Raw genomic sequence first — 16053 nt, 5'->3', positions numbered from 1 at the left:
TGGGTAGCAGGCACTTTCGCCCCGGGATGTTTATGCCCTTGCTTGCTCTGCTGTGTTGATCTTTCTTTCATTCTAAGCTGCGTAGGCAGTAGAAAACTTTATGCCGTGTGTGCTTTACTGACTCACAGTCAGCACAGTGGCTACATGGTACGTGTTTGCTAGAGGGGTAAATGTTTTCGACTCGCAAAATATTCATGGACTAAACTTCGTGCAATTTTTTATTCGCCTTATATACGTCAGGACAATAGATTGTGAAGTAAACCCTATCATAAACCTTAAGTTTAAGATCGGTTCGGGTATAAGAATTAGTTCGAAGATCACTTCACGAATTTCTGCAGTCTTTTCGATTCAATCGATATTCCTGCATGACAGGGAATATCGATTGCATCTAATGATTTTACGATAAGAGACACAAGTTACAGCAGAAGATGACTAATACACAATATTTGGTTACCTTTTTTATGATGTCAACGACTATTTAAAATCCCTAGAAATAATTTGTGTCATTACAAACAGATTGGTTTGCAGCAAATGTGATTTTGAAAGCAAATAAATCATCGATGACTCTGATAGATTACAATGATAGTTGTTCCATATTTCTATATTTAGAAGTAATTCAATGGGACATTTAACGATCAAATTTTAAAATGATGCATTATCAACATGGAAAAGAGTTCTCACAGCACAGAAGGAAATTGAATGATGGTAAAGTACAACGACTAGCTGCACCGCGCTGTTATGTGGCTCCACTTTTTTTTCCAACTCATGAACCACGCGCGAACGTACGTGGTGTGTGTGCGTGTGTCTTGGAGAATGAGGTCATAGACTATGGTGGTTGTGATGCAGTGACCTGGAAAGCTACGAGCATAATAGCCGGACATAGCAATAGCGGCGAACCGAAGAATCGAGGCATCGGAAGAGAGGCACTAGACAGACAGCGCAGCCATTGCCCGTCGTATTGGTCTTGGCGAAATGCTTTGTGAACTATGCGCAAATAAGCTGTTGGTGTTGGTGATTGGGGTTGTATAGACCTTTCGGGTGGGAATATCCCGTCGCATGATGCTCTAGTTTCTATAGAACCAATAAGGAATATTTTGGAGCACAGGAATGCCACCGTATCTTGTAATGCAAGTCATTACAACTTACAGTGAGTCAAGCTATCTGCCAATATAGAACGATCAGTTGATGTCTTGTAGAAATGATCGCTTATGTCTAGAATGAATTGCTACCACCAATCCCCCCATGAATAGTTTAGCTTATCTTCTTCCTCTAAGAAGAACACTTTTAGCCAGGTTTAACCTTTCCATGACCCCATCCAAACACGGAATTAGCCGTTGAAATTTGAACGTGGTCTAGGAAGGAAGACATTTGTTCTGAGGGTGTTGATCGTTTTTTTTCGTCCGTAGATAGAGGGTTCTCGACACGAGATGGGATCTGGATGGCTTTAAGTAATTAGTCTTTCACATGCTCTTATAAATATTTGCTCATCCACTCTGTGAACGAGCGCTATATATTTATCTTTTGAGAGTATGATTTGTTCTTGTCAAAACTATAGTACGAAACAAGGGAAGGGCTTGTAAATTGTGTATGCATAAATAACACGTACCTTTTTATCCTGAAGCATCCGGCGTGATACGTCCGCAGTCCAACGTGTGACGACAGCGACAATGATGGAGAATCGTGATGACACCGTGATGACGAATGATTCACGATCGTAACAGGGGTCGTGGTGGCGCCGTAGTAAGAACTTTAAACTGTACACACTCTTGTCACAAAATGACTAACACTGTTTTCATTCTTAACCGCAAACCACTCGGTTCAACTCGATCTTCTTGATCTCACACAAATACACACACACACACACACACCTAACACACTGCCAGCATAATGTGAATCATTGTTTTTAAATGCAGCCAATATTGCCACCAGTCACGAATTAACGGTGTTGTCTTCGCTTCCTCTTCGCACTATCCGCTTTATCTACAAGCTGGGCTTAGACTATACAGAGAGCGCATCTGAGACACTGCTTCGTGGGTCTGTATAAGCAATGAAAATTCAAAAAGCACACTGCACCAAACGGTTTAAGCCGTAAGACGCGCGAGAACGAAAAAGAGGAGGCTTCACCACGCTTTACCCGTTAGGTTGATGTTGCTGATCGTGCAGCAACAAGGAACGTCCGTTCTGGAAAGTGGGAAAATCTTGAAAAACATTAAAACGTTCGCCGTATATCACTGTGCCAGAATTTCTCTCTTCCATAAGACCTTTCAGCTAGCACCGTTGAAAGACAGGTTCCAGCAGAGGGGTTGTAAGAAGCAGGGACGACAGCACAACCTCAAGCAACTATCGCAGCGCACCGTTGTCATCATCGATCGTTCTTCGCTTTATCCCGGCTGCCTTTGAATGCGCACACTTCAGAAAACGACACCACAAGCAGCGTCTCGTCTAGTTTCAATTTCAAAGTTACGGGAACACGCACGGATTCATGGCAGTTTTGAAGAAGTGGATCAATTTCAGTTTCTTTCAGCCGTCCATCATGGGTTTCGCTTTTTCCTTCTCCCGGTCGTTCGAAAGTATGGTTCTGTTGGATTAGGGCAATCAGCATTGCGTTGTAGAATATTGGCGAATGCTGAAGAGGGAATAATAATGCTTCTATGTAGGGAACCTACGAAAGAAAAAAGTTCGCTGAGGAAGTTCCGTAGAACCCGTCTGGCTAAAGCATGAAAGCGACATAAGAATTAAAAAAATCCTACCTCTGAAAGTCTTGGTATAGTTAGTACTACACTTCATACCGTCATCTCGTCCGAAATGTCCAGGAACCGTCAGGAGCAAACTAATCGACATAATTTTCTCAATTCTAGTAAGGGAAGCATTACTATTATTTTTGAAATAAAAATATTTCACTTATATTCCATGTTATCCGACCCTGTACATTCGTTCTATTGAAGACACACTACGCACACGACCGGTGCCTTTATCTCTGGAGGAAGCTATAGTAGACTGCCGGTGGTTGCAATCATCACCTTTCTAACACCTTCTGTTTCCTTCAAATGCTCGTTACATGCGACCTAACAACGGGCAAGAAGCAAAGACGCTGTTTTTCACTATTTTATGGATGAGATTTGTTTGTCTTTTTTTTTTGTTACAGAAATGGTTAAAAACTAAACTGTTGTTCCCGGCAATAGCTGCAATGTGACCGTTAAAAAGAAAGTAAGAGATTCTAAAAACTTATAGCTTCCTAATTTCCACACGAAACGCACTCAAAAACGGACGCTCGCTAAATATATATACTGAACGGTAAAAATTGTCATTTTCGATGACTAAAGAACTGTGTTGGAATGTTGAGCCTATAGACATACGGAGGGAAAAGTACGTTTGAAAAAATGTTGTTGTTGTTCAAGCAATGCAATAGTTCAACCGACGTCTGTAACCTGTCGCTTCCTCCTACAGCTATGTCTTTTCTATGCGTTTAAAATGCGGCACTATACAACGCCCCTACTGCAGTGCTTTTGTGTTTTGTTCGTTGTTTCCTACCGAATGTACTTAATCTACTGTTCTGTGTCTTGTGTTTCCCTCCCTCGCAACTAGAACGGTTCTCGTGGAGAGGACTTCGGAGGAAAAGTGTTAAAATCTTCAACTATACACATAAAACGTATGACGTAAAGCACAGCGCCGCCCGTCCTTGTGCCACCACGCGACCCAGCACCAAACCTCCACAACAATCCATGTGCTCTTTCGTTCCTATTTATACAACCTACAACCAACTTCCATACACATTTTGTTCGTACCGTTCTATCACTTCCTTAAGAGCTGCCGCCGTTTATACCGATTCATCTAGCTAATAAATACACAAAAATATATATGTCTTCTCTGATCGCTGACCGGGGCGGCGGCGGACAGCTTACTGAAAGCCAAATCGTCCCACCGCACGGCCACGAACGGTGGATGGTGAATGTTAAGGCAGCTGATTTACGGTTTTTGCTCTGTTGTTTTCTTCCTATGTTACATCCCTAACGTGCTCTATGCGCTACATTCGATCGATGTCTTTTGCTGAACGGTAAAAATAAGCTTCACAATAAGCTTCGATCTCTCTAGAAGTACACTTTCTGGTCGGAGGAGATGCAACTTGCATGCGTTTTGTGGATTGTTTTTGTGTATCGCATTGTTTAATTCGTTCGTTTTTGCTCACATTCGTTATCTCTTCAGCTCTATCTAATCTTAGCGACTATTTTCATCTTAATGGGACTAAAAACCGGCCTCTACCTAAATGCAGATGTATTATCGATTATTCTCTACATTAGCTAGACGAAAAAGTACATTGTTCTGCAGCAGCTACAGCACAACGCATGCTAGGCCTATAGTTTCCGCGCTTCAATTCCATCAATTACAATCCTTCTTTCAATAGCACATTAGGAAAAAGTTTTGATTTTTTTTTCTATAAAAGTCTTATGTTCCGCATTCCGAGTTAGCCCTACATTTTCGCCGCATTCCGGGTTAACTTATGATGCTTTCTCGTTTTGTTCTACGCTTACGCTAAAAAAATGGATAACGAAATAGAAATAAAGCTTAAAAACAAAATGATTTGGATAACGAAAACTGGAATGAACGATGGCGAAAAGGGAAAACCCCGAATCAGTTTTCCTGTTCCCTCACCGTTTAACAATTCCTTTTCTTTTGTTTGTTTCTTTTGGGAGTCCTAAACCATAATTCTAGCTGTAGAATTTCATTCTTTGCGGATTGTCCTATACCGTTCCCTAACGCGAGTCTAATACTACAGAAATTAAAAAAAAAAAAACATACACACACCTCTTCCTATGCTTTGCGGACGATGGGGTTTTCGGCAACCACAACACACTAGCGGGCCTCGCGCTTCGACCCAAAAGGGCAGATCGCACACATGAGTCATCGTTAGCCCTTGTGCTTGCCGCGTAAACCGCGGTTCGAAAACAGGAAGAATCCTTCCAAAAAGGGGCAAAAAGGGACAGCCGGGCGTCGGGAAACACCCTAGAAGGGCCCTCCTTTCTCCAAACTACAGAAAACACATCCTGAACACGTTAGCTGCTTTGTTCGCGTTGGTTTGGATGGATGTTTGCACTATTAATCACCCACGCATACGGCACGGAATGGATAGTTGTACGTGTGCCAAGAGTTGGAAGCTTTTTGCTTGACTCCATTCCACGAACTAATGCTGACTCATGGAGCACGACATTTGACTCGTTTGGAGCAATCTGAAGCTTTGTGCATAAGAGTGTGTGGAGTCAGAAGCATCGGGATACACGAAATAAACATAAATGGCAGTAGGATGGATGCGCAGCAGTAGAGTCTGTATTCGCACCCTTCTTTCTAAATCAATAGAGAATTTGCTTTTAAACGTTTCCAGCCTAAATAAATAACTTTAGTTAGTTCTAAAGCTCGTTTTGTTTCTAGATGGAAGGACGACTCGTGCGATTAGTAAAATACGTTTGAGACTCGTAGGAACATGATTAATGGATTCGGGTTTAAAATTGTGCACAGATCCTTTCCCAAAACGGACATACCACCATCGCTTCCAGAAATAGGTGCAAAACAGGAGCATGCTCCGTGGAGTGGTGCTGATGAAGTTGCACTAGTGTGTCCCCTCCCCTTACTAGCTGCTGCGCGTTAGAATACTTATTTCTGTCCTAAAGAAGATTGTCCTCTTCCGGTTTTTTTCCGAGCGTTGAGATACGGTGGTTCAGTACTACTGAACGGAAGATCATCACAAAAGACAACACCACAACATTGTCTCTTTATCGCCTAGTTTGATTAGGAAAAGTAACATACGCTCATACACACATACATACACGCTCATTCACTCGATGCCTCACGCTACGAAGTTATTGTGTTATCACACACAAGCCCAAACCCGTGCGTTCGTCTCATATCCTCCAGCCTTCGTCGTCATCCACGTTCGAGTCGGTGTCGGAAGGTTCCTCCCCGTACATGTCGGCCAGTTTGCGGAACCGTGGTCCAAAGTTGGATAGATAGTTGAACTTCAGGTCACCTTCGTCCGTACACGAAGCAAGACTTGACAGCGATCCCGTACTGTTACCATCGCCCTCATACGCATAATGTCGCACGTCGTCGATCGGGTAGGCGTCCGCATCTTTGTCACAAGCATCCTTCTTGTCGGTAAGGAACGCCCCAATATCGGGCACCTCCGTAGCTGATTCCTTCTGTCGCAGATCGCTACCGTACGGTTTGTCGAGATAGATTGGGGGTCCCTGGAGCACGGTGAGATCATATTCTGCGTCCCGCTCACCACCGCCTTCCTCTTCGTAGTTGATGATCGTTTCGCGAATATCGTCTATATCCTTCTCGTGCCAACCGTCATGATGCTTTTTGTGAACGACGAACGCAAGCAACAGTATCAGCAGCAACACGATACAGGCGATGATCGCGATCAGGAAGTAAGAATCGATGCCAAACGACACGGCAACGGCCACGGACCGCTGGCAGCCTGGATCGGCATTCTTCGCCAGGCTCGGCAGACCAAGATCGTACGTACGTTCGTTGATGGTCAGGTTTCTTATGCAGCCGCTGAAACCTTTGTCCTGTGGCACGTACGTCCAGTTAAACAACGAACCGAGATAGTCCAGATTGACGGCTGCTCCTCCCAACTGAAGCGGGGCATTTACGTTGAGGAAGCGATTCGGCCCTTTTGGTGCATCCAGGCTCATGCAGGTGGACAGCTTGCAGTTGTCTACGATCATCTCGATCGTCTGGGGCTGTAGCACGATCTCGACGGTGAAAGGTTTTCCCTGGGGAAACCGATGACGGTGTTCGATGCGTGTTGTGCCGCTACCATAGTCGAGCAGCAATACCGGAAGTCCCTTCACTAGTTCCAGCGCCAGGAAATCTTGCACTTGTAGACGAGGATTGTAGTTTAGCGGTCCAATGTACATGACCAAGCCATCTTCCTGGTGCGGTGACAGTTCTACGCTGATCCGTGTCATGTTGCAAGGACTGATCGGTGGATAGAGAGCATATCCACTGCCGTAGAACCCGATGCCCAGCATCTCGCAGTGCGGACCTTCGAAGCCGTCCGGGCAAGAGCACCGATCGTTCACAAGGAAGCCTCCATTCAGACAGGTCAGTGAAGGTGGAGGAGCCTCGCATACGCATTCCGCCTGCACGAACGCATTTACACCCACAAACGAGCTGGTGTTGGTGTAGACCGCGATCGGCACATTCGACTTGTAGAGTGTGTTCTTGCACGAAAGCTCACAGTTGCGACCCTCTTCGATGCACTCGTCGATTCCCACCATCAGCACCGACAGACCGACGTCCTCTTCCAGCTGGCGAAGTCGGTAGCCGAGCATTCCATTCAGTCGCTCCGGTGCGTAATACGGACTGCCATGGGCCGAAAACCGTACATCCAAGAATGTTCCGTTGACATTGTCGCGCTTCAAAACGGTAAACACGTCCACATTCTCGCGACTCACGTTCAGGGTGTTTGCAATGCTCATCTGCAGTCGATCTTTGGGCGTGGAGAGTTGGCCAGGTGTACGCGATACGAACTCCTCCGCCGTTACGTTATGGAAACGGATCGATCCGCTCTTGTCGACCGCTTCCTCGGGGATTTCCTTCACCGTGACTGTCACCTTGGCTGTGACGTTATGTGTGAAATGGCTCAACTGTTCAACAACGTGGAAGTTCAGCTCATATTCTCCGCCCCGAGTACCTTGTAGCATTGTGATCATACCCGTGTCCCGATTCAGATCGAAGAAGTCTACCGACTGATGGCGCGTAGCATCGTCCCACTGGAACGTTTTGTCCGGCAGATCCCAGTCGTCTGGATCGTCCACGTAGACACGGCCAACTTCTGTGTTGGGCGATTCGCCCTTGTAGTTGTATACGAAGATGCGACTTTCGCCGGGCCGCATCTCGTTGTCGTTTTCGTCACCAATCACCAACTGCAGTATACTGACGTCGCTCATTGGTTCCTCGCCAGAGTCGCTGATTCTGATCGGTACTCGATACTCCTTCTGCTCCTCTCGATCAAACTCGACCAACGCATACAGTTCGTCACCTTGCACCTGGAAACGTTCTTTGATTTCGTACGGTGCGTTTGGATCAATGCTGAAGTAGAATGGTGGACCGTTCTGGGCTTCGTCTACGTCTTCCGCAGTCAGCCTCACGATCAATCCTGGCGAGCGGTTTTCTCCCCACACTACTGGCATGGCGTTCGAAAGATGCGGTGCGTTATCATTGATATCTTCGAGGAAAATGTTTACAGTGGCCGGTGTTTTCTTTCCTGCGCCATCCTCGTCCGTTGCGGTGATAATGAACTGCCAGCTCTTAAAACCTTGCGGTGGATCGCGATCCAGCGCCTTTCTGAGCCGCAGACATCCGTTGTCGTCGATCTCCAACAGGTCTTCTTGTTCCTTTACGAATGAGAATCGAATGTGTTGAGGCTCGTCTCGACTCTCGATGTCAGGGTCAAACGCTTGGATGGTCATGATACAACCAGGCGGAATCGTTTCTTCTTGAATCGTCACATTTCTGAGATCTATGAATCGTGGCGGATTGTCGTTTACGTTCTCGATCTTTATCGACACAGTCGCGTTGTCCTGGAAGATACCATCGTCCGCTTGCACGATCAGCATGTACTCACGGATTGTTTCGTAGTCCAGTCGACTGTTTACCGAGATACGACCAGTATTCTCATCAATCTTGAACGCATCGCCCACGTTACCATCAATAATGCTGTACGTGATGAGTGAAGCCGTGTCTTGATCAATCGCAGTCACTTCGATCACTACCGTGTTGATATTGGCATCTTCCGGTACATTTTCTGCCACAAAGTGGTCCTTGACGAATTTCGGTTGATGGTCGTTCTTGTCCGAAATCTTGATGATGAACAGCTGTGAGATACTGTTTGGCTTGCCGTTTCTATACAATGCTGATGGAGAGTTGTCTTCTGCGATGATCTTCAAATGGTAGGAATCGGTGGCTTCTCGGTCGAACTCAGCCAGCGACGTGATGTTTCCCGTTCGACTGTCGATATGGAACAACTGCTGATTTTCGTCGTCGAACCGATACGATACAATATTGTTGGCCGAAGTTCCATCCAGATCATACGCTCGTACCTGCATCACAGGAGTACCGGGCGGCTCATCTTCTGGAATTGTGCCCGACGTCACTTCCGTGAACACTGGGATGATGTCGTTCTCATCCAGAACCTTGATCTTTAGCACGGTTTCTGCCACCAGGTCGTGCGAATTTTTGACACTCACTGTGAGGGTGTACTCCGTCACGGTTTCGTAATCAAGCGTCTTTCCCAGCTTGATGGAGGCAGTATTATTGATCTGTTCCAACAAGAATGTATTCTTCGAATTCGTTTGCTCAGCACGACCCTGAATTAGTTCGAAGATCACTTCCGGTTTCTCGGGAATGTTTGATTCGGCTTCGAAATCTGCCAACGATTCGGTGTAGTTCTTGAACGTTTCATTCAGCACAATCGCCACAGCTTGCACCTTGGTAAAGTAAGGCGGTAGTTTATTGGATTCCACAACCCGTACTTTCACGTCTACCTCCGCATCCTGTACAGCCTCACCCTGCGAATCCACATTGTACGCCCTTACGCGAATCGAGTAGTGCTGCCCGGGACTGCGATCGACCGGCTTTGTAAGCGTGAGCAGTCCGTTGTTCTCGTTGATCTTGAAGTAGCTGCTGTCTGGGTTCTGCTGCACGATTGAGTACTTGATGATACTGTTATCTCCATCGTCCATATCCGTCGCCGAGATGGTAGCTACGCGCAGATTCGCTTTCATATCTTTCGTGACCGATTCCTCATACCGCACCTTATCGAACACCGGCGGGTTGTCGTTGATGTCAAGGATCGTTACCTTGAAGGTACACACATCATCCAGCCGAGGTCGTCCATTATCGGTCGCACGTACCGTGATGTAGATCTCCTTCTCACGTATCGGCTCGTCGCGATCGAAGATGTGAGCCGTGGTGATTTCGCCCGTACTCTTGTCAATGCGGAAACGGGCTCGCTCGCCCGGTGTTGTCACGAAGCTGTACTCGATCGTTTGCCGAGGATCTGGATCGGTCGCAGTGACACGCATCACCGGCGTTCCCACCGACTGTTCTTCCTTCAGCATCGGCTTGTAACTGTCGCACTCCACGAAGCTGGGTTTGCGATTGTCACGCAGCAGTTCTGGACCAACGTTTGACTCTCTCGACGAGCCGCCACTTCCAATGTTGCTGCTAACGAGACCCCCTACACCTTCAGAATAATCATTCACACTGACCGCGTTACCGCTGTCATACTGAGTGCTGTATGCACTCCGTTTTCGTCGCTGTCCTCCGGTAAACAGTTCCCGCTGGTAGTCATACAACTGACTAACACCACCTGCTAATCGATGGCTCGGTGCAAGATTGACTGTCTGCTTTTGCAATGGCCGGCTGCTTATGCTATTGCCTTCACTAGCTGCTACCACCGTTGGCACGTAACTGTACCAGCTCGCAGCCAACACGAACAGGGTAAATAGCGCCATTGGTTGACGCATCTTTCTGCCCCGTCTTAACATGGCAGGTGCGTATAGAATCGTAGTTCGTCGACGGCTCCTTTGGCGGAGCACGCCCAACTATCGTACCTCGTTTACGTGGTCGTGTGTCACGCGGTCACTATCTGGTCGACACCGGATCCGAACGTCACAATACTTTGCAGCTACAAAAACGGTCTCCAAGTTTTACTATCAATATACGTACGTTGTTACTTTAGAGGTAATAATTTGCACTTTTTAGCAATACTGCAATAGCATTCGTTTGAGATTCATAACCTGCCGCCTTGCCGTCACGCCACATCCATACTCCTACACCGATGAATTCAAGCGATCTGTACGGTTTTTGCAGATCAAGTCGCCCAACAAGTCACTGGAGGTTATTCCAGTAATCAGACGAGACCGAACAATCTGCGGACGTACATCTGCGAATGAAAAAAGAACAGTGAAAAGATTATAATTTCCTCGTTTTCTTGCGGTATATAAAAACATAAGCATTGATAACAGCCGGTTAGCCGTATTATGAAACATTTATAATGAGCATTCGCAAAGGATGGTCGATGACTTGACCACCTTATCGGTCGTCGGAATGAAGCGGAAGATTTTACTATGTTTTCATTATGTTCCAGTGAGATTCTAATGTTAACTGAAGATGATGCACTAAAACAGAGTTGTTATTCAAACTGCATTTCCTTGTACAACGCAACTATATAGGTAATTGCAGCACCTGAAACATTAAAATAGCTTCGCCTTTTGCGTTGCAGGCGACAATATCTGCATATTGATGTCACGAACAAATCATGACAATAATCTTTTTATGCCCATTAATCGGCATACATTTATGGCGCTTATTATTTTTTACAATTACTTGCAATAAAATGCACCACAGTCATAAGAACACATCGTTCAACGTTCTCTTCTGCAGGCTCTGTAGCGCGTACTTGGGATTTAACGATCGCTTTAGTAGGAAAACAACGTCAGTGCCGCGCAGCTAATGAACAATACCAAAACATACGCGTCTTGCCATTGATTTGTTTTTATAATCTTAGAAACCGAAGGAGTAAACAACAAGCCTCGGTAAACTGCCACATCTGTATCTGACCGACGCATCGCACGGTCACTTGGTGCAACATCGTTAAATCGATTTAATAGCCTTTGTGTCGTAAACACGCATCCAATATTCTCCTGCAGTTTCGGTGCTATTCATCTGAAGGCAGCCAATTAAAAGTTGCATTGATCTGCCCGCTGCAATTGAAGCCTAAATGTGTGTGAGAAAACTATAATGACCAGCGCAAGGATCAGTTCCTTAATTCAAAACAACGATCTTGATTTTTTTAATCGGAAGATAAAAAAATCCATTTTCAATGGGTTACCCTCTCTTTCAAAAGCTTTTACAAGAAATGTACTTAAATGATAATTTTAGTTAAACCAAGATATACTTAAAAATCCCGTCTTATCCAGCCCGTCGGCGACCCATATAAGTTGTTCCCAAAAGTTTCTAAAAACAACAGATATGCACATCGACGAGGCAGGATTGTGAATTATGCGGGTTATCAAAGAATTTACAAACGTTTGTAAGTCTAACAAACCTTTAACTATCTTTGCGCGGTTGTTCTTTTGTTATGAAACCAATCTCTTACTATTGATTGCATTGGATAGATAACCTTGTCTATTCAGTTTTTTTTAGAATCTGCTGAAGGACACCGCTCGAAGACAAATACTTCAGAAGGTAGGTAAATTATTATTTTTTTATAAATGCTGCCAAGCATTTTTTTCTTTTTTTACGCTAATATTCTTTTTTTTTGTTCTTATATTCTTTAGTTCTCGCATTTAACTTAGAATAATAACCTTTTTAAAAATCCAAAGAGCTTTTCAACGTAAACATACAGTGAAATGGTTCGCAAGCGTTCAATCAAAATCCGGAGACTTCAACCATGGTAGACAGCGAACACCTACCAATTCTTCATAACCTTGTAGTTATGAAGAATTGGTTATCGAATAAAAATTACTTCTCTGCATCGCCAATTTCTTTGTTCGAAGGTAAAGCCGGCAGTGTTTACAAATTTGTGTTTTTGCCTAAAATAAGTCACATGAGCTCAAAGGCGCTTGTAACAAAATTAAAAACAACAGTGCGTGAAATATCAAACTGAAGTCTCCAACAACAAATGCCACCGTGCTGCCAACCTTAAAATTGTCTTCAAATCTACTTTTAGCCCTACTTCCGGCCTGAAAAGACAAATATAAGCGGCGGAAAGCGGTAAGCACCATGGAAATTGGAGCAGCGCGCGAGCAGTACGATCGTCGGCGAGAAGATACCTTCCGGTGTGTGAAGATCATTCCAACTCGAAAGCAAGAAAAGGTTGGCCATTGCTTTGTGTTAGCATATTCGTTAGCTGGGACTTGAGGAACATACAGACAGGGTCGGTTCAGGCATTGAAGAAAAGGGGAAGCTTAGTTTACCTTTGCCTTAGTGCACGGTGGACAAAATCTTCTTTAGCTCGCCTGTCCGTCCGCTTGGTGTTTGCGTTCCCGACGCCGGATTCGTTTTCGATCTCGAACCACACACAAACTTCATCTGATAATGGGAACGAGACACACACACACACACAATCGATCGTAGAGCAGTTTCTCACTTTCGGTCCGGTACCGTACCTTGCTTATGTTTCACTGTTTGTGACGATCAAGCTGCTTCTTGTTGACGATAACAATTCCATTCACTGCACTCGGAACGTCACGTACGCGACAGGAAGAGGCGACAACCATACGGCTGGATGTGTTGTACTAAAACAGGTCACATAAATGGCCACCAAACCGGAAAAGCAATCGCCTTACAAGCGGATGATATGTACTTTTAAGCGTGTAAATATTCTGTTCCACACCACAATCGGAACATTGCATTTCTGTAACTATTTTTGATGCAAATGTAGAGCACTTCTCGCTACAGACAGGCACTTTGGTGAATCACGCAAGGTTTCTCGCATTCCGTAGAACCAGCACCACCACTTCAAAACTGATCTACTTTCGATGGTCAAACACACTTCACTTTAGCTGCATCCTGGAAATTGAAAGGAAAAAAATACAAAACATAACTTTTGCTGCCTTTGTTGCACCATGCACGGTTGAATCACGGTTTCGATTGTTGCAACCAACCACACTACAGAGAGCATAAACAATACACTACCACTACTATCACTATCGCACTCAAACACACACACATGCATCACTATAAAGTTGCATCAAAACGACGCGACATCGTCGTGTCGAGAGAATTCGAGGGAATTGACCTCGAATTCAGCTTCTTTTTTTCCGGCACTACATGCGTTCAAGATTGAATTTAATCTTCTCAGACACTGCGCGCTGCGTCGTGCTGCTCGTCGTGTCTTCCGACCTGCAATCTCCTCCACGGCTTAGCTTGCTGCGATAGATTAGATGAACGCAACGAATCGTTCGTGTCGTTGCTAGAGACGAGTGGAATAATCACGCATTTGAGGATCGAACGTGAACAAAGCTGTCGGTGGATTGTGGATGAGTCATCGGTGATTGTAGCGAACGCTACTTTTTTTTTTCTTCTTGCCACAGAGCGAACAGAGCGAACTCTAGAGCTTTAGATGTGTAAAGCAATCATGCACGCAGAAATGCATAATTGCTTCTATTGCCCGGTGATGGGTGAGATCGTCACCTTTTGCTGATAGTGAAGCACTCCAAATACAGCACCACACACACGCACACTACCGCATAGCTTATACGATGCTATCTGCAATGGCAAATATACAGTGAGTCCAAAAAGTATTCGTCTACCTGTGCGTCTAATGGTGTGTTTTGAGCATAGTAGGCATGCTAAAGTAAAACTAATGATTGGGATTCATAATAGATGTATCGATAAACATGTTCCACTCACAATTGGCCATATTTTTGTATGAAGTAACTATTATAAGGACAATAAAGCTTAAAATTCTGTTTTAACTATGCGCAAAAAGTTTTCGTCAATGAGATTGTTTTTACACTGACGGTCATGAAACGTAAGTCTAGAACGCGCTTTCTTTGGCAAAACTTATTTTCTGATTAGTTCAATCTTTTTGGACTCACTGTAGCCCTCGACACGGGCATCGATCTACAATGCGCTATGCTCGTATGCAGCAGGGATAACACCTTTGCCACAGGTATATTAAAGCTTGACTCGGCTGGCATTCCGGGAGCATAGTCAACACGCACACACGCTCACATACACACATACGCACGTACGTAGGTACCTCTCCAAGAAGCACATTTATTCACGTTCTTTCTTCACATCACACAAAGAAAGCTATGCTATTCGTGCTTTTTTTTAACTATCTTCCTGCCTTCGTATTCGAATATAGCACAAACACCACCATACACACTCTCCGCAACGCTGGCACGAACGAGTGGGTAAAGGAAAACAACGAAAAAGCTTTAAACACCGCACCTTCGCCGTGCACTTCACCTTTCCCACCTTTGCGGGTGACTCTCCACTAACCAAACCAATACACAACACAAGCGCCTTTAGAATGCTCACGCACACATCTGCGCACACCAACGCACCACCGGTTGCTTTGTATGCCCTCTTCGCTCCTTCCTTTCGCAATTATCTTTTCACCTGCCCGCACACCACTTCTTCCACACTCGCTGCTTCTCGTCTGGCGTGCACTCTATATTCCCTGGATGGGATCGATGATCATAGCCACACCGTACCACGGCGAACAGCAATAGAACGCGTTGATATGGGAGGCGCTTTGGCCTGAATCGCTTAAAAAGCACCACATTCAATTCCAACTCCACCATCGATCGATCGTTTAGCGTGTTTCACTTTTGGTAGCGAGCGACAAATCGACATTTCTGCTTCTTCTACCTGTAGATCGCAGATTGGAATCACAGTAAACTGGTCGTGCTGGAAGCACGCACACATTAGCTTTGGCAACGGTGGCACAGCACATCGAAGGCGGAACTCTTCACACAAAGATTCACCTATCCACTAGTAAAAATATAGTTATTTTACCTTTGCACAAAGCGGAATATTCCAATTTCCAGATAATCAACAAACAATAGAAACCGCCACGTTAAAAAGCAAAAAACTAACGGAGCGTTGCGTAGACACGTCCGTTCAGCGCAACTACTGGGAGAGGAAAGCCTGCTGGAGTCGAAGTTCACTTTGGGCTTCCACTTCGATCAATGTGGTCACATTTCAACGGTTTTCGAAAACGATGGTTTGAAGTGGTTTCGAAAAATCTTGTATCCGTTATTTTTGCAGAGTGGTTTCTTGAACGAAAACGAACAAAAAATAGTTCTTTGCGTTAGAAAAAAATAAAACGACAGGAATACATTTTAGCGCTTAATGCCGTATAAAAAAAGAATCAATAAACAGCGGAAAGTAACCCGCCATTTTGTAGCGAATAACTGGGGTGGGTTATATTTTACAAAATAGAAACGTTAGGCCAATTATGAATATGCGCGGGTTAATTTATCAAAAATCAAGAAAGTGAAGACTTATCTGATAAGAATTAGGCGT

General features: G+C 44.9%; 1 protein-coding gene across 2 annotated transcripts; it reads right to left on the bottom strand.

The window, feature by feature from the left end:
• Positions 1 to 3128: 3128 nt before the first annotated feature.
• LOC118517277 (DE-cadherin-like) lies at positions 3129 to 15687 on the bottom strand. Of its 2 annotated transcripts, none has more exons than XM_036063251.1 (3): positions 15544 to 15687; positions 12990 to 13584; positions 3129 to 10954 (listed from the first exon to the last, which is right to left on the bottom strand). In XM_036063251.1, the coding sequence occupies exon 3, from the start codon at positions 10554 to 10556 to the stop codon at positions 5895 to 5897; it is 4662 nt and encodes a 1553-aa protein (XP_035919144.1). In that variant the 5' UTR covers positions 10557 to 10954; positions 12990 to 13584; positions 15544 to 15687; the 3' UTR covers positions 3129 to 5894. The 2 variants fall into 2 exon arrangements, with proteins under 2 accessions (XP_035919144.1, XP_035919145.1); XM_036063252.1 differs by lacking the exon at positions 15544 to 15687 and adding an exon at positions 15397 to 15537.
• Positions 15688 to 16053: the final 366 nt, after the last annotated feature.

The sequence above is a fragment of the Anopheles stephensi genome, unplaced genomic scaffold, assembly GCF_013141755.1.
Source record: "Anopheles stephensi strain Indian unplaced genomic scaffold, UCI_ANSTEP_V1.0 ucontig90, whole genome shotgun sequence".
NCBI classification, from domain to species: Eukaryota; Metazoa; Arthropoda; class Insecta; order Diptera; family Culicidae; genus Anopheles; species Anopheles stephensi.
This window is presented reverse-complemented; position numbering and strand designations above follow the sequence as displayed.